The sequence below is a fragment of the Artemia sp. Qi Xiang Cuo genome, chromosome 12, assembly GCF_049724085.1.
Source record: "Artemia sp. Qi Xiang Cuo chromosome 12, ASM4972408v1, whole genome shotgun sequence".
Classification (NCBI taxonomy): Eukaryota; Metazoa; Arthropoda; class Branchiopoda; order Anostraca; family Artemiidae; genus Artemia; species Artemia sp. Qi Xiang Cuo.
This window is the reverse complement of record NC_142805.1, coordinates 37,324,852-37,352,220: the sequence shown is the minus strand read 5'-3', so window position 1 is coordinate 37,352,220 and position 27,369 is coordinate 37,324,852. Positions and strand designations below refer to the sequence as shown.

The 27,369-nt window shown below is 34.9% G+C and overlaps 1 protein-coding gene across 7 annotated transcripts in view; it reads right to left on the bottom strand.

Moving 5' to 3' along the window:
* SNF4Agamma (SNF4/AMP-activated protein kinase gamma subunit) overlaps positions 1–27,369 on the bottom strand; it is a 273,674-nt gene that overhangs the window by 70,742 nt on the left and 175,563 nt on the right. For all 7 annotated transcript variants that reach the window (XM_089098083.1, XM_089098084.1, XM_089098085.1 and 4 more), the window contains 2 exons: positions 12,749–12,894; positions 1,451–1,499 (listed from right to left, as the gene is read on the bottom strand). In XM_089098083.1, coding sequence (XP_088954209.1) covers positions 1,451–1,499; positions 12,749–12,894 — 195 coding nt within the window. The remainder of the gene's footprint in view (positions 1–1,450; positions 1,500–12,748; positions 12,895–27,369) is intronic.

The following is a 27,369-nucleotide window of genomic DNA, read 5'->3' as shown; positions in this document are numbered from 1 at the left end:
TCTACGGGTAGGCCTACATGGGTTGAAACAAGAGTGATGCATGGCAAAATTTATTTGGAAATATATAATTTTGGCTATATATTTGCAAATTAGACGGACATTGGGTGTAAAGTATAGCAGAAGCAGCTTCAAAATGAGCTAAACAAATTTCTGTGCATTATTAAGTAAAAATGTTCTTAAGATGTTTCCTTCTCAAGAGCCCCAGTTGTGAATTAGTACCCTCCACAATGCTGATCGTTCACGAATTGGAAAACTCTAAGCTAGGATAGTTTTGTTATGCTTATTATTTATGCTATTTGATACCTTTAGTGGAGCAAAAAAAAAAAAATCTGTAGAATCACTTTTTTTGCAAACTCGAAACCTTGAAAGTTGTTTCTCGAAACAACTACTTTGCAGGGAATGCGTTATAAAACGGCAAGACTAAATTAAGTCATGGCTAATTGTAGAAAAAGCCAAGACAGATAGTAAGAGTAATTGAGTGGCAAATCTGGGATAAACCCTTTTTAGGATTGTACAAATATGATGTCATATAATAACTGTCCACTTTGTGTGGACTGCATACATGTTGAGAGACAAATCATCGCAATCCAGCATGTCCCCAGAAAGCGTGAAATAATTTTAAACAATTTTAAACTGACTGTCTATCTGTCTATCTTTTGACCCTTCTTGTGCCAAATTTCTTTTTGTTACTTCAACAATGCAGAACAACTTTTAAATTCCTGTTCGAATTTTCTGACATTCTACGATTATCGATTAAGAGGACTGAAAATTCTTCTTGGGTCCTCAGACCTGTTGAATTTGACCTTGGAATTTTCATCAAGATGAAACTTCTTTTTGGAGTAGTCTCCCTCTTTGACTGAAATTAGGCTGTTTATGCAAGTAACATGTGACACGTTGCTTTAAACTTAATAAATTTTGTTTATTTGAATTTTGTATATAAAGTAAACTGACTATATTTTGTCACCCTTTTTAAGATCGAATCCCAAAAAGTAACTACAATCGGAGCAGCATGAATAATGACGAGGGAGTATTCAATGTTTTGCGAAGACACGCCCACTGTAGTTCCAAGGTTTGTAGAGAAACATGCCTCCGACAGTGCATCCATGTATCCGATACCGATGCATCCATCCCCATTGTTGTACACGAACCTTGTTCATTTCCCATAGGTATTTTCGGGCCAGAATTTCTAATTTTCCTCTGAGCGAGGAAAAAATTGGAACAAATAGGTGACAATTTTCTCTCCTTCCTAAAAAGTGATCAAGTCAATTTAGTTGTGCGCCTATCACTTTTGAAAAAAACTTGCTTGGTACCGCTTCCTTTAAGTAGTTTCGTTTTCGCTATAGCACTCGGATATGGACAACAATCACCAATTCTAAATGAATCCACAACAAGAAGCGATACGTGACAATTTTTTACAACGAATATTAGAGTAAATAATTACGGAACTCACCTAAATCACCAAGATCAAATTTTTCGAGGAAAGGATCAGCGACTGGCAGCTAAAAAAAGAAGGAAAGATAATCATGACGCTAGAAAGCAACCTAAAAACTGAAACTGTGAAAAATAAAATTTTGACAGTAATTGGGATATCAAAGAATTAGCTTTTTATGCTGATTCCCAATATATATAATCCACAAAGTTTAACGTTACCAATCAAAAGCAACGAGTTTGAGAAAATTGGCCTGATTTTTGAAAAAGGCGAAACACCCCCCAAAAAGTCGAGCAATCTTAATAAAAATCACATCATAAGAAACAGGTTACCAGCGAACCCTACAGTAGAGATTTCGAGCTCCTATCTAAAAAAAATCAGGAATTTTATATTGTTTTTGCCAAAAGAAAGATCATGGATGCATTTCTTTTTCAGTAATGATTGTATGTAACCAACGGTCCTGGAATATCAGGGGAGGGCTCATTCTAACGGGAATTAACAGTTCTACTGCCCTTTATAAGTGAACTAAAAGATTAGAAGACAACTAGCCCACCTTCCACACCCCTTTGTCAAAACACATCCCATCAAAATTTTGAGATAGCCATTTGGTTCAGCATAGTTAAAAGGTCTGATAACCTTGCCTCTGGGGATGACATGACCCCCCACCGCCAGATCCCATGGAGGAAGGGCTGTAAGTTATCCAATTTGCCCCTTGTTTAACATAGTATTTGAGATTGGTAAATACACAGAAATTTTCTTTGAGGGCGGGATCTTTCATGGGTAGTATTTTCCTTGGGGAGTACATTTTCGGGGGGCAGGGGATTTAGATTTTCAAAATTTCTCATGGAAGGGCAACTTCCCGGTATAATTTGAAAATCGATAAGAAATTAAATAAAAAACCCAGTTTTTTTCAAACGAAAGGAAGGAGCATTATTAATTCTTGCATTAATATTCTGGAGCGCATTAATAATTCTTGATCTATGTCCTGCACCAAAATGAACTCCTCCATCCCTTATTTTAGTTGTTGGTGTATGGTCACAATAATCATGTGTCATTTTTTTTTCTTTGGTGTCTTTTATTTTACCAAAATGTGATATTTATTTATGCTCTATTTCATTTTTGATTTTGTCTTCGGCATAGTCCTTTCCGTAATTGTAAATATTTCATTTTGACAGTTAATTTGACTTGATTTTAAGAGTTTTTTTATTTTATTTTACAGTAAAACGTAGCTTTTGAGAAATTATACTGATTTTGAATATTTGTGTTCTTTCTTTTATAAACTATTAAATGTATCATAACACACAAAAAAAAACAAATGTATTTTACATTTAAAAAACATTAAATGTATCATAACACAAAAAAACTTTTAGATCTGACATTTTACCTTGACTTTGAGCAATACCTGTATATTTTTAAGTTTGATCCTAAGCTTAAAAAGAACAACTTTGTTTTTCAAAGTAATTTCTATACATTATCTCTATTTGATTAGAAACATCCAGGAACATCTAAACAAGAAAATATTTAAACAAGTAAACAGAAAAATATATCACAAAGTGCCGGTCCATCAATGTTTATTAAACGCTGTACATACAAAGCTAGTCACAAAATTTTTGCAGGTTTTCTTTTTTTTTTTTAATAATAAAATTATTGATCCTGTATTTTTCTTTAGAATTGAAAACTTATCGGTAGCTTTTTATATTAAACCATTTTTTTCCAAACAGCTGCTCGGTATGATCCAATCTGCCTTGACTCTTTAGAGTCCCTGCACAAACTCAGAGTAGGGCTAAAAGAGGAGGGGCTATATATCCCAAGATTAAGGGGCCAAAGAGGCAAAATTCTACACAAACTTCTTCGGATTTTTGAAGCATGGCAGTTAAAATAACTGGACGCATCTCAATTAGTTTAAGAAATAATTAGAGTCTGTCATAATGACTGTCACTCACCAGAATCAAACATCTTGCGAATGAACTCGAAATGTACTTACGTATGAGCACTTGCTCAAGCTTCTGAATTTCACTTTTATCCAAAGACGTACATAGACGAAACAAAAATGGTGTTTTAGTGTTTTTAGTGTGTTTTAGTGTTTTAGCTATAGTGTGATACTTTGGGGGTGTATTGCTTACAAAAAAAACCCGAGTGGATGACTTGAAAATAAAATTTTTAACTAGAAATGGCTGAGAAGTGTTTTGGGGGAGATGGCTTGATGGCAGAAGGATGTCTTAGCGTAGTTATAGCGTGATAGTGGGGAGGGGGAGAAGTGCTAGCGAAAAACCCAAATGAATGAGTTGAAATAACATTTTTAACTAGAAATCTCTGAAAAAATATTTTTGGGGGGAGATAGTGCAATGGCAGCCGGCTGCCATAGAGTAGTTATAATGTGATAGTTTTGGGGCGTATTGCTTACTAAAATCCGAGTGGATGACTTGAAAATAAAAATTTTAACGAGAAATGGCTGAAAAGTGTTTTGGGGGAGATGGGTTGATGGCAGAAGGAGGTCTTAGCGTAGTTATAGTGTGATAGTGGGGGGGGGGGGGCGAATTACTAGCGAAAAACCCAAATGAATGAGTTGAAATAAAAATTTTAACTAGAAATGGCTGAAAAGTTTTTGGGGGAGATGGGTCGATGACAGAGGGGTGTTTTAGCGTAGTTATAGTGTGATATTGGGGGGGCGAATTGCTAGCGAAAAACCCAAATGAATGAGTTGAAATAAAATTTTTAACAAGAAATGGCTGAAGTGTTTTGGGGGAGGTGGGTCGATGACAGAGAGGTGTCTTAGCGTAGTTATAGTGTGATAGTGGGGGCCAATTGCTAGCGAAAATCCCAAATGAATAGTTGAAATAACATTTTTAACTAGAAATCTCTGAAAAAATATTTTTGGAGGGAGATAGTGCCGTGGCAGCCAGCTGTCATAGAGCAGTTATAGTGTAATAGTTTGGGGGCGTATTGCTAATAAAAAAAACCCGAGTGGCTGACTTGAAAATAAAATTTTTAACAAGAAGTGGCTGAAAAGTGCTTTGGGGGGGATGGGTTGACGGCAAAATGATGTCTCAGCGTAGTTATAGTGTTATTGTGTGGGTCAAATTGCTTGCGAAAAAACCCGAATGAATGAGTTGAAATAAAATTTTTAACTAGAAATGGCTGAAAAGTATTTGGGGGAGATGGGGCGATGACAGAGGGGTGTCTTAGCGTAGTTATAGTGTGATAGTAGGGGGCGAATTGCTAGCGAAAAACCCAAATGAATGAGTATAAATAAAAATTTTAACAAGAAATCTCTGAAAAAATATTTGGGGGGGGGGGATATAGTGCGATGGCAGACGGCTGTCATAGAGGAGTTATAGTGGGATAGTGTGGGGCTGTATTGCGTACAAAAAAACCCGAGTGGCTGACTTGAAAATAAAATTTTTAACTAGAAAAGGCTGAAAAGTATTTTGGGGGAGATGGGTTGATCGCAAAAGGATGTCTTAGCGTAGTTATAGTGTGATAATGGGGGGGGGGGGCGAATTGCTAGCGAAAAACCCAAATGAATTAGTTGAAATAACATGTTTAACCAGAAATCTCTGAAAAAATATTTTTTGGGGGAAGATTGTGTGATGGCAGCCGGCTGTCATAGAGCAGTTATAGTTTGATACTTTGGGGGTGTATTGCTTACGAAAAAAACCCGAGTGGATGACTTGAAAATAAAATTTTTAACGAGAAATGGCTGAGAAGTGTTTTGTGGGAGATGAGTCGATGACAGAGGGGTGTCTTAGCGTAGTTATAGTGTGATAGTGGGGGGAGGGGGCAAATTGCTAGCGAAAAACCCAAATGAATGAGTTGAAATAACATTTTTAACTAGAAATCTCTGAAAAAATATTTTTGGGGGGAGATAGTGCGATGGCAGCCGGCTGTCATAGAGTAGTTATAGCGTGAAAGTTTGAGGGCGTATTACTGACAAAAAACCCGAGTGGATGACTTGAAAATAAATTTTTTGACGAGAAATGGCTGAAAAGTGTTTTGTGGGGAGATGGGTTGATGGCAGAAGGATGTCTTAGCGTAGTCATGGTGTGTTAGTGGGGGGCGAATTGCTTGCGAAAAAAACCCGAATGAATGAGTTGAAATAAAGTTTTTAACTAGAAATGGCTGAAAAGTGTTTGGGAAAGATGGGGCGATGAAAGAGGGGTGTCTTAGCGCAGTTATAGTGTGATAGTGGGGGGCGAATTGCTAGCCTAAAATCTGAGCTAATACGGGTTTATGACCGTAAACTCTAGGTTTTTGTAAGAAAATTATGGAAAATACAGTTCTCTGGTACAAATGTGAAACTTCAGTCCATTTTTGGATCGAAAAATAAAACTATTTCCGTAAAATCTGAGCTAATAAGGGTTTTTGACCGTAAACTCTAGTTTTTTGTAAGAAAACTATGGAAAATACAATTCTCTGGTTCAAATGTGAAACTTAAGTCCATTTTGGATCGAAAAATAAAACTATTTCCTGATCTAAGCTAATCTGATCTGAGCTAATAAGGGTTTTTGACCGTAAACTCTAGTTTTTTGTAAGAGAATTATGGAAAATACAATTCGTTGGCTCATAGGTGAAACTTAAGTCCAGTTTTGGATCGAAAAATAAACTATGTCCGTAAAATCTGAGCTAATAAGGGTTTTTGACCGTAAACTCTAGTCTTTTGTAAGAAAATTATGGAAAATACAATCCTCTGGTTCAAATGTGAAACTTAAATCTATTTTTGATCAAAAAATAAAACTATTTCCATAAAATCTGAACTAATAAGGGTTTTTGACCGTAAACTCTAGTTTTTTTAAAGAAAATTATGGAAAATACAATTCGTTGGCTCATTGGTGAAACTTAAGTCCAGTTTTGGATCGAAAAAAATAATGTCTGTAAAATCTGAGCTAATAAGGGTTTTTGACCGTAAACTCTAGTTTCTTGTAAGAAAATTATGGAAAATACAATTCTCTGGTTTAAATTTGAAACTTAAGTCCATTTTTGGATCGAAAAATAAAACTATTTACGTAAAATCTGAGCTAATAAGGGTTTTTGACCGTAAAGTCTAGTCTTTTGTAAAAAATTAAGGAAAATACAATTTGTTGGCTCATTTGTGAAAATAAAGTTCATTTTTTGGTCGAAAAATTGTCCATTTCTGAAGACTCTAAGCTGATTAGGGTTTTTGACCATGATATCGAGCTTTTCGTAAGAAAATATCGTACGAAGCCAGGCCCATTCCCATACGTGACGCTGAGGTCCATGTATGGATCGAAAAATAAAACTATATCCGTTATAACCTGAGATCTTAAGAGTACCTAGTTGTTAACTCTAGTCTTTTGTAAGAAAATCATGGAAAATACAATCCTCTGGTTCAAATGTGAAACTTAAGTCTATGTTTGGATCAAAAAATAAAACTATGTCAGTAAAATCTGAGCTAAAAAGGGTTTTTCACCGTCAACTCTAGTTTTTTTGTAAGAAAATTATGGAAAATGCAATTCTCTAGTTCAAATTTGAAACTTAAGTCCAGTTTTGGATACTCATAATGATGAGGACTGATGGTTCTAATTCAATATTTTTTTCATTAAAACAATCTATTTTTTTTAAACGTCGAAATTATTCAACTTTATTTATTTTTTATTACGTATCTTAAAATTACAAAATGGACTAATTACTCTAGAAATTGTACTCCATGCTTGCTCAGACAAACGAAGAAAATTCCTAATTTGTACTCTAAATCCGGTTATTTAAACTATCAATTTATCGCGTACGTCAAAACAGTATTTTTACGCTGTGGAACGATAAACACATAAGTCATATCTTTAAAAAAAAGTGAAGATTGAGCATTTTAATAAAGTGTGTTCAGAAGACAATGTTATTGTGGCATTGAATGCCGACAAGGAGAAGTATTTAAACTATTAAACAAGTACAAGTGGTAGCACTATTGGAAATGTATGCATGCATTATCATGAAAGTAAGGAATTAAATTTCTTTGGAATACCGAAAAAATAAACTCTTATGTTGGTGGATATGTGAGATTGAGATTTCCAGAGTTGATTGCACTCAAAGAGAAAACCAACATAAAAACAATCGTTGATGATAGAGAACAACTCCTTGCTAATGTTGTAAGCAACACATTTCCTACTCATATTACCTATCGTCACCGTTCGGGTATTAGCATTCAACGGAAGGTCAAAAAAAGAAAGGCCTACTCTTCTACTAATATCGTAAACCATATCTTGTCTACGTGCCGACACTGTTACCTGTGTAAAAATAATGTGATAATAGACAGTGAAATTGCAAGAAAAATAAAAAGGGCATAGTCTGAAAATATCACTATGGAATATAAAGATGACTCGATGAAAAACAAAGCACCAGCAAACGTTACTGCCATTGATCAAAGAGTCAATGAACCAAATAATACCAAAGACGAAAAGCATATTGAGCCTCTTGATGACACACCAGTAAAAATTGTGTATGACTCAAAATGGAATAATGATTATTCTACTGATTACGAACTAAGAGAAGACAATAGGTACAATACCAAGAGTGAACATGGTGAACTATTTTATGGAACAGATTCAAAATGTCCAAACTTGATCATTGATATTAATAATGTATCAATATGTAGTTTTGTATTGAGGTTTTATGTGCCATTATGCCGTTAGAGATACGTAATACATTGCATTGTCATGGATTTCTTTCCTTTAGAGCATTACGTTTTATACACAGTTTTGAATGCCTATAATTGCACTTGATATGCAAAAAAAAGAATTCATATACATCTATTGTCAGACACATGGGATAACATTGACAAAATCAAGGTATCAGAATGAATAAATTCTTTATCAACATCCGTTGTTGGATATGTCATTATGTCATTATGAAAAAATTGTAAGTAAGTAAGTAAGTAACAAACTCCTTCTTGAATTCACCTCTTGGATACACAATACAGAAATTTAGTTCTGGAAGTTATGAAAAAAATTGGACAAATTGCTTATTAACATTCATTTTCGACTGAAGTCGCTTCCTAGAGAAACAATACAGCATTGTCCCTAAATCTAAGAGTAAGAGTGATTAAATTTTATATCAACATCCAATTCTCGGATACATAGGAAAAAGTTGACAAAATCTAAGTGTTAGAGTGAATAAATTTTTCTTATCAACATTTTTTGTCAGATACATAGGATAAAATTGACAGGATTTAATTGTTGGTGTGAATAGTTTTTTTTATCCACATCCTTTGTCAGATACATCAAATAAAATTTACAAAATCTAAATTTCAGACTGAATAAAGGCTTTAACAACATCCTTTATAGGATATCTCGGATGAAATTAACAAAATCTAAATATCAGAGTCACTAAATTCTATATCAGGATCCTTTTCTCGGATACATAGGATAAAATATCGGATAAAATTGACAAAATCTAAGCATCAGATTGATTAAATTCTATATCAACATCCCTTTCTCAGGTACATGGTACCTTGATTTTGTCAATGTTATCCCATGTGTCTGACAATAGATGTATGCAAATTCCTTTTCTTACATATCCGAAGCTTTATATTCATGCTAAAAGCTTGGCGCTCTACCTTACACTAAGACTAATGAACAAACAATAGTGTAATGTATAATATATTTCAAATGAAATAATACTTTGTTGAATATCAATATAAAATATATTATGATACATTATTAATATCAATGATTAACTTTGGACATTTTGAATCTGTTCCATAAAATAGTTAACCATGAACTCTCTTGATATTGTAGCTATTGTCTTCTCTTAGTTCGTAATCAGTAGAATAATCATTATTCCATTTTGAGTCATACACAATTTTTACTGGTGTGTCATCAAGAGGCTCAATATGCTTTTCGTCTTTGGTATTATTTGGTTCATTGACTGTTTGATCAATGGCAGTAACGTTTACTGGTGCTTTGTTTTTCATCGATTCATCTTTATATTCCAGTGATATTTTCTGCCAATGCCCTTTTTATTTTTCTGGCAATTTCAATGTCTATTATCACATTGTTTTTACACAGGTAACAGTTTCGGCAGGTAGACAAGATATGGTTTACGATATTAGTAGAAGAGTAGGCCTTTCTTTTTTGGACCTTCCGTTGAATGCTAATACTCGAAAGCTGACGATTGGATGTATCAGTAGGTAATGTGTTACCTGCAACAGTAGCAAGGAGTTGTCCCCTATCATCAACGATTATTTTTATGTTGGCATTCTCTTTGAGTGCAATCATCTCTGGAGATCTTAATCTCGCATATCCACCAACATAAGAGTTGAATTTTGTTCGGTACTCCAAAGAAATTTAATTCCTTACTGTCATGACAATGCATGCATACATTTCCAATAGTGCTACCACTTGTACTTGTTTCATAGTTTAAATACTTCTCCTTGTCGGCATTCAATGCTACAATAACACTGTCATGTGAACAAACTTTATTAAAATGATCCATCTTCACTTTTTTTAAACATATGACTTATGTGTTTATCGTTCCACTGCGTAAAAAACACTGATTTAATACATGCAATAGAATAGGTAGTGTCGATAACCGGACATAGAATACCAGTGGGAAAACCACATCGTGTATCTGAGCAAGCATAAAGTACAATTGTTAGAGCCGTAAGCATATTTTGTCATTTTAAGATACGTACAAAAAAATAAATAAAAAAATTAATAAAGTTGAATAATTTCGAAGTTTAGAAAAAGATAGTTTGTTTTTATGAAAAAAATATTGAATTAGAACCATCAGTCCTCATCATTATGAGTATCCAAAACTGGACTTAAGTTTCACATTTGAACAAGAGAATTGTATTTTCCATGATTTTCTTACAAAAAAACTAGAGTTTACGGTCAAAACCCTTATTAGCTCAGATTTTAAGGAAATAGTTTTATTTTTCGACCCAAAAATGGACTTAAGTTTCACATTTGAACCAGAGGATTGTAATTTCCATAATTTTCTTACAAAAGACTAGAGTTTACGGTCAAACACCCTTATTAGCTCAGATTGTACGGTAATATTTTTATTTTTCGATCCAAAAATGGACTTAAATTTCAAATTTGAACCAGGGAATTGCATTTTCAATAATTTTCTTACAAAAAACTAGAGTTTACGGTCAAAAACCCTTATTAGCTCAGATTTTACGGAAATAGTTTATTTTTCGATCCAAAACTGGACTTAAGTTTCCCCTATGAACCAACGAATTGTATTTTCCATAATTTTCTTGCAAAAGACTAGAGTTTAAGGTCAAAAACCCTTATTAGCTCAGATTTTACGGAAATAGTTTTTTTCTTCGATCCAAAATTGGACTTAAGTTTCACATTTGAACCAGGGAATTGTATTTTCCATAATTTCCTTACAAAAAACTAGAGTTTACGGTAAAAACCCTTATTAGCTCAGATTTTACAGAAATAGTTTATTTTTCGATCCAAAACTGGACTTAAGTTTCACCTATGGGCCAACGAATTGTATTTTCCATAATTTTCTTACAAAAGACTAGAGTTTACGGTCAAAAACCCTTATTAGCTTAGATTTTACGGAAATAGTTTTATTTTTCGATCCAAAATGGACATAAGTTTCAGATTTGAACCAGGGAATTGTATTTTCCATAATTTTCTTACAAAAAAATAGAGTTTACGGTCAAAAACCCTTATTAGCTCAGATTTTACGGAAATAGTTTTATTTTTCGATCCAAAAATGGACTTAAGTTTCACATTGAACCATAGGATTGTATTTTATATAATTTTCTTACAAAAAACAACAGTCTACAGTCATAAGCCCTTATTATCTCAGATTTTAGGGTAGCAATTTGCCCCCAATATCACACTATAACTACGCTAAGACACCCCTCTGTCATCGCCCCCTCTCCCCCAAAACACTTTTCAGCCATTTCTAGTTAAAATTTTTATTTCAACTCATTCATTTGGGTTTTTTCGCAAGCAATTCGACCCCCACTCTCACAATACACCTACGCTAAGACACCCCTCTGTCATAGTCCCATCCCCCCCCAAAAAAAACACGTTTCCGCCCTTTCTAGTTAAAAATTCTATTTCAACTCAATCCTTCGGGTTTTTTCGCTTGCGGGTTTTTTCGCACGCAATTTGGCCCACAGTACAGCACTCTAAGTAATCTAATACACCCCACTGCCATCACGCCACCGCTTGTGTATTATACAGAACACATCGAAGAAGTAAAGGTATCCGTTATTAAAATTCTTTTCTTGCCATCTATATCGCTCTTAGTATCAACTTTTTAGTATACTATAACGTTAAACTGTATTTTAAATTGACAACACTGTTCAAACGCCACTTGTGTATTATACATAACACATCGAAGAAGTAAAGCTAGGTCAACTCATAAGACCATTTTATCATCGTTAACCATTTCCATTGAATGATATTGTTCCAAATTTATAATAAATAAGCTATGAGTTAACAACCCCGACGGGTTACCTTAACTGATAATCACCAATTAGCAAATGATATACCCTTTTTTTCTCCACTTTCATACGATCCAATTCGCAAATGTTATCTAGCTCTGTTTTTTTCCCTATTATTCAATTAATATCATTCGTATAGTCCAATTCGCAAATGCTAAACCTTTTTTTTTTCTCCGTCTTCATAGGATCCAATTCGCAAATGCTATCTACCGACACATTCATAACAAACTATTCTTGACTAAAGGCAATTGTCCAAAAAAATCAGAAACCACTCTTGATAGCACATACTGCAAAGAAATGGAACAGTGGAAAATGCATGGCTTATACACAGCTTTTCCTACAAAATCAGTCCTGAATACACAATTTGACAATTTCTAGTTTTCGATTTAAAAAAAAAAAAATTAAACTCTCAAAACGTGTTTGACCACTTTATAAGTTTGCCACCTTTTTAAAATGTGCACGTGAAACTGTACTGCATATTCTTGTGTAATTGAAATATATAGATACATTACTACTAGCCCTTCCTTCCACGTAGTACTAATAACCACCCATAAGACTTTTATGAACTTAATTATATTTTCTTCGTCATCTTCATCAGTTTTCATAAAAACTTAGAATATACATAATAAGCGATAAAATAACAGAATAACAAAATAACTGAGTATATTACGAAAGTAACCTCCATGGCAACCTTGCCAAGATTTGCTTCCACCATTACTGATACTTTCCCGAGTACCCCCTCACAGGCTTCTGTGTACCCTTGAGGGTACGCCTACTTAAACTGAACTTATTGTTGTGCAGTGTATTTATATAAATGTATCAAAACCAGTTAAAACAGATTCATCTTTAAAAACAATCCCTGAAATCAGAACGAAGAAGTTGAAAGCACTCACCCCTCTGGAATCTCTAAAAAGAATAGCCATATGATGCGGGTCCATATCTCCTTTTTGATGTGACGGTACAGAGTGGAGACCAAGTCCTGGGCCTAAGGAACCACGTCTTTTGTCCTGATCATTTGATAATCGTCGCATTAACGCACCTGAGATAGAAACAAGTCTACAAAAATTATGCAAGAGAAAATTTTTGATCTTATTTATTCATCACGCCGTTGTTACGCCTAAAGAGCGTATCTGACATTTTTAGACTTTTGAGATAATAGTAAAAAAGCGTTTGCTAAGCCGTTTTTCATATGAAGATCAGTAGAGTAGTGTAAAACAGGAATATTATAGTGTGATTGAACACACATTGTCCTGCTGATCCCTCTGAGAACAGCGGTTTTCGGCAATTATCACAGAAGTGTTAACATGTCAGATACGACCTTCAGGGACGACAGTGAGAACAAGACGCAGAAATTATCAACGGTTCAGAATCTTCATCCACTCCATGGTAGACGATTATCCTTTCATAAACCTTTCAACAGTTTAGCTAGATCCACGGAAGTAAATTCTCCTTTTTGAGCATTAAAATATAGCCAGAATAATTAGTGCATCATAATTTCGTAAAGAACAGCATTTAAAAAACTATTGCCAATGCATGGGGTTAACGCAAATAAAAATAAAAACGATAGTGAAGCCAATACACAACGCAATATTTAAATAGGCTCTTCCTAAAATGCTCTGGCAACAGGTTCCATACGAAGTCCCTCAGAAAAAAAAGCTTGGTTAATACTCTACAGATGTAAAATTTCCGATAATTAATGGTTTTAAGATGTGGGGACTCACATTTAAAGTGTACAAATTTTCAAAAGTACAGAGTGTATAAACACACATTTTGTTTCTATAGTTGACCAGTAGTAGCCTATAGGCCAGTATAGGCTACCAGTTCATAGCAGTAAAGGTGCTTAAGTGTTATAGCGACCACACCAAAGACGTGAAGTTAGGTAAGTCAGAATCAAATATGCCAGAATTTGACTAACATGTAAGACTTTAGTGACAACGTACTAGAGAATGCAACAAATATCTACAGAGTACAGACCGCCCAATACCTACTATACTGAGAGAATAACCCAGCCACCTCTATATATTAAACATCTAATGGAAAAATACCTTCATCGTACTTTATCCGGCTCAGGCTAAGCTGATTATCTCCGAGTGGACACAGAAAACCAGTTTCATTACATATCAAGAACAAAGCGTGGTCGCTATAACACGTAAGTACCGCAGTAAGTGTTAATTTCAGTAAACCAGAACCCCACAGACGATTTTTTCATATGCCACCATCCTCCTGAGTCTAATATTGTTTGTTTCAGTTACCACAGTCTGCATACTGGCTTGCACCTCAGTACGACTGTATAAAACTATAGATATTATACTTTTTGTTATCTTGGAATGCGACTGGTAGGCAAAACGAGACTTTCGGGGATAGATTCAGATACAAAATTATGCCCAGGGACGCTTTCGAGGCAACTGCCTCCATCCTTCCCTTTCCAGAGATGACTGATCTTTCATGAAGTAGGACAAAATTTGTATTATGAAAACAAAACTTTCAGAAATATATCAACAGCCCACATGAGGTCCAATGAGTAAGTTTTGACCATCGTACCTTTGCTAAATCCTGATTATAATGTCTTAAAAGAATTTATAAAAATTCGTTTTAAATTTGAAGAAAGAAAAAAAAACACCATATTATGGCTTAAAACCCTGTTCAAAGTCATTCGAATTACTTCTTCGTAGTCAAAAGAAGTAGAATCAAACCAAAAATAAAGAAAAAAAAATCGTTTTTGTCAGAGTCAAGACAGGTCTACCAATCTTTAATCCAATGCTCTAGGCCTTAAGAATAGGGAAGAAGCAGAGATAACAGCTTTAAAAGACACTCTCAGGACATTTATACTCTGAATTTATTCCTAAAGTAGGGTAACTCAACTACTTTCAAAGACAGGAAAAAGCCCAACATCTAGAATTTCATCAATTCTTTTTTTCAGGAGACATGCAAAGCCTGAGCAGTTTTTTAAGCCCTTTTTTTGAAGCTAAGAAATAAAAAATGGCAAAGTGACCCAGTGCAAGAATTCTGAAATCTAATGGAATTACAAGAAGTATGTTAATTCTAGCCTAGCAGTAGGCTCCTTAGCTCCTATAATCAATTCTTGGAATTAATACACAGTTAGTTTTCTTCGCACGGTTTAGTGTATATACTGGTGCTCCAATCTAGTTTGCTTTCTGTTAATTCATAGATCATCTTTGAAATTAATTCTCTTTTATCGTAATGATAGGCTCGTTTAAAATAAACAAAACGCGTTTTCGTTCACAAAAGTAGGTTATATGAATTTTTCGAAGAAAATGATACCCCCTCAATCATTTTTAGGACAATTTTGTAGCAAATAATGGCATCAACGTACTGCTTTTAAAAATACATAATTTCTACCTAAGTACAAGACCATGAGGGTGAATTTTCCATTTGTTTTTTTTTCAAGCTCTGATAAACCCAAGACTAGCTTACATACCAAGATTGATCTCCCAGCAATCTGAAAGTAGAGCCTTTCGAGGGACTGCAAATTGAATCACTTTTCTATCACTTTCAATTTATAGCATTAGAAAAGGTGAAATTCCAGTTTGGCTACTTTTTGCGGCCATGTTAGGAAAATGAAACTTTCAGTAATAAAACCAGGGCCAAAAACATACCCTGGGAAGGTATGGCCAAACTTCCATGTTAACCATCTTCTGATTTCTAAGTCTTAGAAATTTGCCTACTTGATAGGTCACCTATTGAAATTTTGACAAAACAATATTTTACCTTAATTTCCAGTTATCAGTTTCTTTTTCTCTGGTGTAAGTTCTAAAAATGCAATTCCTTTTATTTGAGTAGAATTTTGAGCCTTTTCAATGGGTTTCTTTTAAATTTAGGAAATGTATTTCCAGATCTTTGAAACCTCATAAATTGGGACTGAGCAAAGTTGACAAGCTGAAAACAGTCTTCTTGTAATTCATTTAAGCATTTAAGCGGAGGTAGGTACTTCATACCTTCCCCGGATATACTTTAGTCTATAGACCCATCCCTGGGAGTTTCATTTTCCTAACCTAACACCTTTCCATGATAGCAAAAAGCAGCTAAACTAGAATTTTACCTTAGATAAAAAAGATAATTATACGATACTGTTTAAACTAACCATACAAACAGGGGCGGATCCAGGATCTTTTTAGGGGGGGGGGGCGCAAAATAGGCCGATCCGATAAACTTGCGCTAGGAGTAAGTTTAATTAACGCAAACTTGCGTTAATTAAGTAAATTACACTACTTTAGACTACGCTGGGGGGGGGCGCCCCTCGCCCCCCGTATCCGCCACTCCATACAAAATAAGCCTAATAGCCTATTCAGAAACCGAAGCTACCTTTTACAGAAGGTTTGATGAGCCCAGGATCATGAGAGCATGACCCTGAACTTTCAACGTGAAATTCAATAATATCCATGGATTTAGTCCTTTGCTCAATTAAACTAACCGCGCGTTCTATTGGTTTAAAAGCACAACCAGATTGTTCAAAATCCGAATATAACTTTACAACTTCTGCTTTCTGAGCAGGAAGACTCAATCGTCTGACATTAGTTCTTTCAGTTTTAGTCGGGGTGATCTCAACAGACTGTCGCCTGAACCCAGGCCAAACTTTCGATTTCGGAAAACCCAAGGACGTATATGATTCAACCGAACCTCTTTTGGAATCATTCTCGATAGATGGGTCAAAGTCAACTGAAAAACTTGAATAACCCAACAGAAGTGGAAGCTGTACGGATTTTTCAACGTGACGAAAACGTTGCTTATTTTGGCTTTCATCCAATGAGTAGTTACTGAATGCTGCTTCGCTCTTCCGGCTGTCTTCTTGAGAATAATGGACACCCATAATAGCAGGGAATGTCGGTCACATAGTGCAAGCTAAATGCAAAGAATATTTTCTTTACCATAAATTAAAAAAAAAAAACAAGTTTTTTTAACTGAAAGTAAGGAACGACGTTAAAACTTAAAACGAACGGAAATTATTCCGTATATGAAGGGGGCTGTCCCCTCCTCAACGCCTCGCTCTTTACGCTAAAGTTTTTTTATTGTTTAAAAAAATAGAGTTGTGAGAAAGTCAAACTTTAGCGTAAAGAGCGAGGCGTTGAGGAGGGGACAGCCCCCTTCATATACGGAATAATTTCCGTTCGTTTTAAGTTTTAACGTCGTTCCTTACTTTCAGTTAAAAAAACTTGTTTTTTTATATAATTTTTGAACGTTTTTGAATTAATGCAGGTTTTGATTTTGGCTCACCGTACATGAATAATTAAAACAAAATTTGCATATTATATTTGGTTAAATGGCTTTCTCGAAACTTGTTTAATTTTATTTACGAACGTTTTTATTTGTAATAAATATACGTAACTTAGAATTAACTTACGTATCGAACTTCTATATTCATAAATTTTTAACACGTATATTAGGGGGTTCGCCCCCTAGTCAATACCCTGCGTTTTAAACTATATTTCGAATTTTTTTTCCAGTTCTTTAAAAATGACCTCTTAATCACAATCAGTTGATCAGTTGAAAAACTTGTTTTTTTTTTTATTTAATTCCTGATTTTTTTCTTTAATAATGCTGGGAAATCCGGCACCCCCTGCCTCGCCATGTCCCTTCCCCCCTGAACACGGCCGTCATTGCCCGAGCCTGCCCGCTTGGCGCCGCCCCGCGCCGGCCCCCCCCACCCAGCAAAAAACACCACGGAAAAGTCTGTATACTTCCCAATAACCAAAACTATATGTTAACATTGAGTAAAGTTCATAACTTTCAGCCCTCCCCCTGGGGACTTTGGGGGATCAAGTCATCCTAAAAGACATTTTTATCATATTTTCGACCATGCTGAACAAAATGGCTATCTCAAAATTTTGATCGGGTGACTTTGGGAAAAAAATGAGCGTGGGAGGGGGCCTAGTTGCCCTCCATTTTTTTTTGTCACTTGAAAAGGGCACTAGAACTTATAATTTCCATTCGAATGAGCTCTCCCACGATATTCTAGGACCATTGGGTCGATACGATCACCCCTGGAAAAAAAACAAAAAACAAAAAAACAAACAAATAAACACGCATCCGTGATCTTTCTTCTGGAAAAAAATGCACAAATCCCCATTTTTGTAGATAGGAGCTTGAAACCTCTACAGTAGGGTTCTCTGATACGCTGAATATGATGGTGTGATTTTCGTTAAGGTTCTATAGCTTTTAGGGGGTCTTTTTCCCTTTTTTCGAAAATCAGCTAAATTTTATCAGGCGCGTAACTTTTGATAGGTAGTTATGATGATTGATGAAAGTTATATATTCAAAATCAGGATTGAAATCTGATTCTTTTGATATATCTATTGGAATCAAAAACCCGTTTTCTAGAGTTTCGGTTACCATTGAGCAGGGTCGCTCCTTACTTACAGTTCGTTACCACGAACTGTTTGACCAGTTATTGTGCACTTACAGCCTGGATGCCAAATATCTTTTACGATTGTAGTCCTCCACTTGTCTTTCAAATTAAAAATGTTCGATAAGCATGAAACAGTTGAAAACAAAATTGATTCCAAAGTTTATTTAACAAAAGGCATCTTTAGAGAAAAGTAGTGACTGAGCACAGGAGTCATAAACATTCGCTCAAAACCGAACGGCATTAGATCAGAGACGTTTTTTGGGCATGAAGTAACCAAAATTCCTCTTCTAGTTCAAGTTAGGCCTAAAAGGTTATCACTTCAGTCGTTCAAAACAAAAATTATCAAGTTCGTTCAATATATTGAAACAAAATATAGTAAGTAAAAAATCGGCAGATTTTAGCACAAAGGGCGGTTCACTAATCCGCGTCCAAATCGAATAAACTAATTCTGAAATCACCAGAATCAATACAGGAAAACACAAGATGTATGCGATCCAGTTATCACAATCAATGAATCACTATATTTCAGCTAATAAGGAGCAGAAATCCCTGGAATTATGCAAATGCCTATCAAAACCAGCATCTTTTTTGCAATAACTAAGCACATTCCTTTCTTGCCACAGTTCGGCTTTACTTTTAAGAAAGCAATGCCCATGATTAACTTTCTATAACGTCTGAACCTTTCAGCTTTTTCAAAAAACTACCAAGGCCTACAAACGTCTCAGATGAACGATAATGTCGTGTCTTAGCGTAACTTAAACAAATTTTCATGCAAGGTAAAAGTACAAAGGCATGATAAGGGGAAAATATCCCAATAAGTCAAACTCAGACATGTCTGGTAATGCTATATAAGATATTAATTAATGTAAAATAAAATAACAGCAGATTAAATTATCTTAAAATGATATTCACCAAATTAGAGTAAAAATAACTAACAAGACACGTGCGCAGAATTCTGTTTCGGAGCAGGGACCAATTAGTCAAACTAACAAAACAGGGCAAATCATATCGAAATTACCCTATACGAAAATAGTTACTCTATTTGAGTTTAACGATAATGCCAAGTCTGTTATAGGAATTTTCCAACCAATTAAAAAATTATTATATTTCTAAATTTAATATGAAGAAGTTCCCCATCCCAATTTCAGAAAAAAATAACTTGGAAAAATTGTGATTCCATTTTTGGAATCAGAAGACGATATTACTAAAGAAAGGGTAGTAGTTTTATCTTTAACAACATCCCAGTTGACTGGGCTGGCGGCATTATTAATACAAAAATGATACGTAAGCAAATGGCCAGTAACAAAAAGAAGAGTTATGCGACACAGTTATAGGACTTCATTGTTTTAAAAACCGAGTTGTGAGAAAGAGTCAAACTTTAGCATAAAGAGCGAGGCGTTGAGGAGGGGACAGCCCCTTTCATATACGGAATATACGTTTTTGAATTAAAGCAGGTTTTGATTTTTGCTCAACGTACATGAATAATTAAAACGAAATCTGCATACTTTCAGTTAAAAAAAACTGTTTTTTTATTTAATTTTTGAACGTTTTTGAATTAATGCAGGTTTTGATTTTAGCTCAACGTACATGAAATATTAAAACAAAATTTGCTTATTAATTTTACTTTTATTTGGTTAAATGGCTTTCTCAAAACTTGGTTAATTTTATTTATGAACGTTTTTATTAGTAATAAATATATGTAACTTACGAATTAACTAACGTAACGAACTTCTATATTCATAGATTTTTAATACGTATATTAGGGGATTCACCCCCTAGCCAATACCTCGCTCATTATGCTAAAGTTCGATTTTTTTCCAATTCTTTAAGAATGACCCCTTAATCTCAAAGGCCGTTCTAGAATATATAGCTTTTATGAAAGTACTAAAAAAAATTTAGTGTAAAGAGCAAGGTATTGACTAGGGGGCGAACCCAATCATATATGTAATAGTTTCTGTTCGTTTTAAGTTTATTAATGCAGGTTTTGATTTTAGCTCACCGTACATGAAATATTAAAACAAAATTTGCTTATTAATTTTACTTTTATTTGGTTAAATGGCTTTCTCAAAACTTTGTTAATTTTATTTATGAACGTTTTTATTAGTAATAAATATATGTAACTTACGAATTAACTAACGTAACGAACTTCTATATTCATAGATTTTTAATACGTATATTAGGGGATTCGCCCCCTAGCCAATACCTCGCTCTTTATGCTAAAGTTCGATTTTTTTCCAATTCTTTAAGAATGACCCCTTAATCTCAAAGGCCGTTCTAGAATATATAGCTTTTATGAAAGTACTAAAAAAAATTTAGTGTAAAGAGCAAGGTATTGACTAGGGGGCGAACCCAATCATATATGTAATAGTTTCTGTTCGTTTTAAGTTTAGACGTGGAAAAGTTTTCAGTTGAGAAGTTTTTCAGTTGAAAAATAGTTTTTTTATTTAATGAAATAAAAAAAACAAGTTTTTTTTAACTGAAAGTAAGGAGCGACATTAAAACTTAGAACGAACAGAAGTTATTCCGTATATGAAAGGGGCTGTCCCCTCCTCAATGCCTTGCTCTTTAAGCTAAAGTTTTTTTTTTGTTTTAAAATAGAAAGTTGTGTGAGAGAGTCAAACTTTAGCGTAAAGAGCGATGTATTGAGGAGGGGACAGCCCCTTCCATATACGGAATAATTTCTGTTCGTTTTAAGTTTTAATGTCGCTCCTTACTTTCAATTAAAAAAAAAATTGTTTTTTTTATTTAATTTCTGAACGTTTTTGAATTAATGCAGCTTTAATTTTGGCTCACCGTACATTAATAATCAAAACGAAATTTGAATATTAATTTTACTTTTTTGTTTACTTTTTTGGCTAAATGGCTTTCTCGAAATTTTGTTCTGACGTAACTTACGAATTAACTTACGTAAAGAACTTCTATATTCGCGTGTTTTATTACGTATATTAGGGAGTTTGCCCCCTAGTCGATACCTTTCTCTTTACGCTAAAGTTCGAGTTTTCTTCGAATCACAAACCCCTGAATCACAAAGGCCGGTTAATTAGAATAGATAGTTCTTTTGAAACTACTTAAAAAAACTTTAGTGAAAAGGGTGAGGTATTGACTAGGGGATGACCCCCCTCATATACGTAATAATTTCTGTTTGTTTTAAGTTTTAATGTTGCTCCTTACTTTCAGTTGAAAAACTAGTTTTTTTTTAATTTAATTTCTGATCATTTTTCAAATAATGCTGGGAAATCCCGCGCCTCCTTCATAGAGATGTCCCTTCCCCCAAGGAAACATCATCCATGGAAGGATTCTCCCCAGTAATCACCTCCTCCGACACCCCCCCATTGGAAAAAGAATCCCTCCTGAAACGTCTTTATACTTCCCATTAACCAATACTATATGGAAACACTGGGCAAGGTTAATAACTTCCAGCCCTTCCCCTGAGAACTGTGGGGGACTAAGTCATCCTCAACTATATATTAATTAGATTTTCGGCTATGCTGAACAAAGTGGATATCTAAAAATTTTGATTGGGTTATTTTGGGAAAAAATGAGCGTGGGAGGGGGCCAAGTTGCCCTACAATTTTTTTGGTCACTTAATAAGGACACTAAAATTTTTAATTTCCGTTCAAATGAGCCCTCTTACGATATTCTAGGGCTACTGGATCGATACAATCACCCCTGGGAAAAAAAAAAACACATCCGTGATCTTTCTTCTGACAAAAAATACAAAATTCCACATTTTTGCAGATAGGAGCTTGAAACTTTCGCAATAGGGTTTTCAAATACGCTGAATCCGATGGTGCGATTTTCATTTAAGTTCTATGGCTTTTTGGGGGTGTTTCCCCCTTTTTTCAAAATAAGGCAAATTTTCTCAGGCGTGTAACTTTTGATGAGTAAAACAAAACTTAATGAAACTTATATATTTGAAATCAGCATAAAAATCTGATTATATTGATGTATCTATGGATATCGAAATTTCGGTTTTTAGAGTTTCGGTTCCTATTGAGCCGGGTAGGTTCTTATTTATAATTCGGTACCACGAGCTGGTTGATTTCTGATCGATTTTTTTTTTTTTATGCTGGGAAATCTGGCACCCCCTTCACAGCAATGTCCCTTTCCCTACTAAAACTTCCTCCATGGAAAGATCCTACCACATAACCCCCGCCCCCCCCCCCCCACTACCAGAAAAAATCCCCCTGAAACGTCTGTATACTTCCCAATAACGAATACTATATGTAAACATTGGGCAAAGTTCATAACTTGCAGCCCTTACCCTGGTGACTCTAGGGAATTTAGTCATCCCCAAAGACATAGTTATTATGTTTTTCGGGAAGGCGTCATACCATCGAACTGTCAGGAGCACGAACGTCAGGAGCAGTGGAAAATCCGTCATAACATCGACAAATAAATCCGTCTGAACCTCGGACCGTCATAACATCGAACATTTTAAAACTTTAATTTTTTGGGGTTTAGGGGGGGACAGGTACCTACGTTAGGTTAGGTTACGTATTTAATATATGCTACGCTTTACCTCCAACCCCCGATGTGCAAATATATAGCCGAAATTTGTTTCTAAACTATTATATACTTATTACTATTATATAGACTTATAAATTTGTTTAGATGTTATGACGGTTCGAGGTTCTGACGTTTCGATACGATCGCCCCTGAAAAACAAAAATAAAAAAAAACAAATAAACACGCATTTGTGATCTTACTTCTGGCAAAAAATACAAAATTCCACATTTTTGCAGATAGGAGCTTGAAACCTCTACAGTAGGGTTCTCTGATACGCTGAATCTGATAGTGTGATTTTCATTTAGGTTCTATAACTTTTAGAGAGTGTTTCTCCCTTTTTTTCGAAAATAAGACAAATTTTCTCATAGACAAATAACTTTTGATGGGTAATACTAAACTTGATGAAATGTATATATTTGAAATCAGCATAAAAATCTGATTCTTTTCATGTATCTATTGGTATCAAAATTCTGTTTCTAAGGATTTCGGTAACTATTGAGCCGGGTCACTCCTTACTTACAGTTCGTTACCACGAACTTTTTGAAACGAGCGATTTTCTGGTATGCCAGGCAAACTAAAGGCATTTTGAATTGAAGCTATGATAGAAATTTTTTCTACCCAAAACTAGAATCTATGGTTTTTTTGTAGATAGATGAACAAAAAGTCGATTTCAAAGGCTGTAATTATCATTATGCTTTAGAAGCATCAATCAAATCAAATATAACGAGTCTTTGAAACATCCAGCAATGAATATCAATAAATTGAACGTAGTTTCGTAATCTGAAAAGATGTCGTAATCTCTAAATACCAGTTTTCTGGAACATACCAAGAATTTAAATTTTTCAGACATTCCAACGTTAGTCTTAAAAAATGTGAACAATCAAAGTGTGGTATTTTTCTAAGGTGTATTTTATTTTTATTTTTTGGGGGACGGGATGCACAATTACCGGATGGTCTACCCCTAAAAATTTATTTACAGCATTCGAAGATTGATGATAATTTTGACCCTGTTTGGGCCAACATTATTATTTTACAGCACAAAATGGCCAAAATAACACCTCGCAGTCACTATCTCTTTTATTACTTAAACAGGGCAGTAAAACAGGGTTTTCAGATATTTAATTTGTATCGACTTCAAACGTTTTTCTTGGGGTGGGTGGGGGTACCTTTACCACAAACAAAAACACAATTTTATTATTTTAGGACATTTTACCAGGCAACGTCATGATTAGTTAATTACATATATTTGGAATTACGTGAAAAGCATATTAATTTGATGTAAACAATATTGTCAAAACTCGTTTTTTTTTAAGATGCCACGGACGAAGTCACACTTCTTAAAATTTATCTATCTCAAATTCTTTCAGCGCAGCAAACGAATAATTTGAAAACCACGGCTGCAGCAATAGTCGAATCTAGTAAAGAGCAAACCATCACTCATAGAAGCAGATGTTTTTTTTTCTTTTAACGAACTTTTAAGGAGCCTGTCTAGTGAAACGTATTTTCAAAGAGACGCTTATTTGAACATCGGGGTTTTACTCAGAATCCTACCGAACAGTAATGTGCCATTCCAAAATTCCTAAGAATTTCTGATGAGCCTGAAAACTCTCCTGACCTTAAATCGGAAATAGTACTCCATCGACAGCATTTGTCGAAATTCCTTAAAGACTTTAACACAACCTTCTCCCTGATGTGTCTCCTTTCTTCTCTAATTTTTTTTCAGGGGTGGCCAATGACCATACAGAACCAGTGGCCATTAAACATCAAGAGAGGAATCGTTTGAACGAACATGGAAATATATAGAGCCATTTTTAAATAACGAAAGAGATCGCACAATGTCAATACCACTTTTTGTCATTCTGTGCCGCAAAACATGAATTTTGGCTCAAATAGGACGAAAAGACAATGAATGCTAATTCGGAGATAGTAAATCCATTCTTTATAGGCTAAAACCCTCAACTGAATTGTCTCCCATCTTCGTAACATTTTAGTGTCGGTCGCAATTTAGTTAGCGAAAATCGTACTTTTAGCGTGAGTAGGAGGACAAATGCGTCGAGCCAGAGGGGTAGATTATCATGGGGGGGGGGTCCGTTTGAATTGAAGCCCTAAGTTCTAATCCTTTTTTAGTTTACGAAAGACATTGCACCAGTCCCGATACAACAATTTTGGCTAAATAGAGGAAAAATGCCACGAAGTGAAAATTCCAAGATAACCGATCAGTCGAAAACTTTTTAAAATATATACATAAAATTTACCCCTCCACAACCCCCCCTGAAACCTCAAGTTTATTTTACATATTTTCTGGTAAGTTGCCCTCCTTTGCGCGCTGGCAATGCTTCTCAACCCATGCTTGACTGTCTTTCGTGGCACACTCACTTTTGGAAGTAGGAAAACGAAGACACGTGAGTCTCCAACTGTTCTGTGAAATTTGAACTTCAGTTGTTTCGTGCGTCAACATTGATGTGACCTCTGAACAACAAAACTTGAGGCCAGGAACATACGCTTTAAAAATATAAGAAACTTAAAAAAAAAATTCAACTTAAGACCAAATGTAATCAAAAATCTTCAGTATCGTGTTAATATTGAAGAAAGGAACAACTTACTAATAAAGGGAAAGTGATTTGATATATCCATCTTTGCTATAAACAAAGTTTTGATCTAACATGAAGGGATTTCCGTCAGATTTATCACATCTTTTATCAGTACAGAAATTTAGACATGCATTTTAAGATTAGACGAGTTTTTATTTTTCAATTTGCAAAAGAAAAAAAAACACTGATTGGATCTACAGTTGAGAACAGAGTAGATCAGTTGATATTGTGGTTATAAATCATTTTGTTCGAGCAGTGGATTCCTATGTGCAGCGAGCTCCCCCTCCTTAACCATGGGCAATTTGTTAGTTTTATTGGGGGGGGGGTCAACTCTTCTGTATTTAGATAATCAAAATCTTCGCTTTTGTAATATATTAGTAATCATAAATAAAAATTGACGTTTATTTGTCGCTTATCTTCGATTTTTATATTGCACATGATTGCACTGCCACCTGGTGAATAACTTCCATTTTGAATAGACTAAAATTCTAGACAAGTTACTTTTCTTTATCTTGGAAAGGGGCTATTTTCGATTTAGTTTAAATGCTTTTGGGATTCTTGAGAAAAAAGAAAGTCACAGCAATAATCAAGATTACTGGAAAGAACTAATGAAAGTCAAGTAATTGTTTAATTTACTTTGATAGTAATTCCCGGAAGTTTTAACAATTTGTTTTGGAAGGGGCTAGTGGCCCCAGCCTAAATTTCGTTTATGCAAACCTTGGGCTTACGGGTCTTCTTAGCCTAGGACTGGGAGTATACGGGTGTAAGTTTCTGGCCATTCGGAAAAAGAAGTCTTTTATCCCTTTTTGGGCTCTATTACTGGGAGAAACCATGTTTTTTTTGTTTGTTCCTTTTTTTCTCACGGATTGGGATCTCCTTGTTCCAAGGACTTGGCGATATGATGTTTGAGCCAATCGGGAAAAAAGTATTTCGGTGTTTTTTTGGGGCCGTGCCTATACTTTGGAAAATATTATGAATTAAAAGAAATAACTGTAGACTGCTTATACTTAATGAAAGTACGGTAAAATTCTAGACAGGTTACTTTTCGCTATCTTGGAAAAGGGTTAAGTTAGGAAAATGAAACTTTCAGGAATGGATCTACAGACTGAAAGTATGGGTAAATTTTTCGCAGTTCATATTATTGACTTACGACTTAAGTAAACATACCACTTGATGCCTTTTTTTATGCCCTTTTCAAATTTAATAATAATTTTTGTCCGAAATAAATTTTACCCCCACACCTATATACATCAATTCAGGGTATATATTTGCACATTAGGGGGGAAGGGGTAAAGTTTAGACTTACCTCTCATTTACATCAGAACTAAAATTTACTCCCCCCAATGTGCAAATACGAGGGTTGTTTTTTAAGTAAGTACCGTTTTGGAATTAAAAAAAGACGTGCAAAGATATCGCAATAATTTTATTTTTACATGAAAGCCTGTACCTTAATCTACTTTTCTACATAATTTCCGTGAATATTGAGGCACTTGTCATAGCGTTGCACCAGTTTTTGAATACCCTCCTCATAGAATTCTCCCGCCTGACTTGTTAACCACTGTAATCACAACTGTTTTAACTTCGTTATCGTCTTGAAGACGCTGACCACCCAGGTGTTTCTTCAAGCGCAGGAACAAATGGTAGTCGCTGGGCGCCAGATCAGGGCTGTATGGAGGATGATCTAGAGTTTCCCATTTAAAAGATTTGATGAGATCTTTGGTCCGAATAGCCACATGTGGACGGGCATTGTCATGCAGCAAAACGATACCCTTACTCAACTTGCCACGTCTTTTGTTCTGGATTGCACGACGCAGATTGTTCAATGTCTCAAAATAAAACGCTGCATTGATTGTCTTATTACGAGGCAGAAACTCCACTAGCAATACTCCTTTTTTGTCCCAAAAAACTGTGCACATGATTTTCCGGGCAGAAATTGTTTGCTTAAATTTCACTTTTTTGGGTGATGATGAATGTCGCCATTCCATGGATTGTTGTTTTGATTCTGGTGTGACGTAGGCCGCCCATGTTTCGTCACCAATTTGGTCTAAAA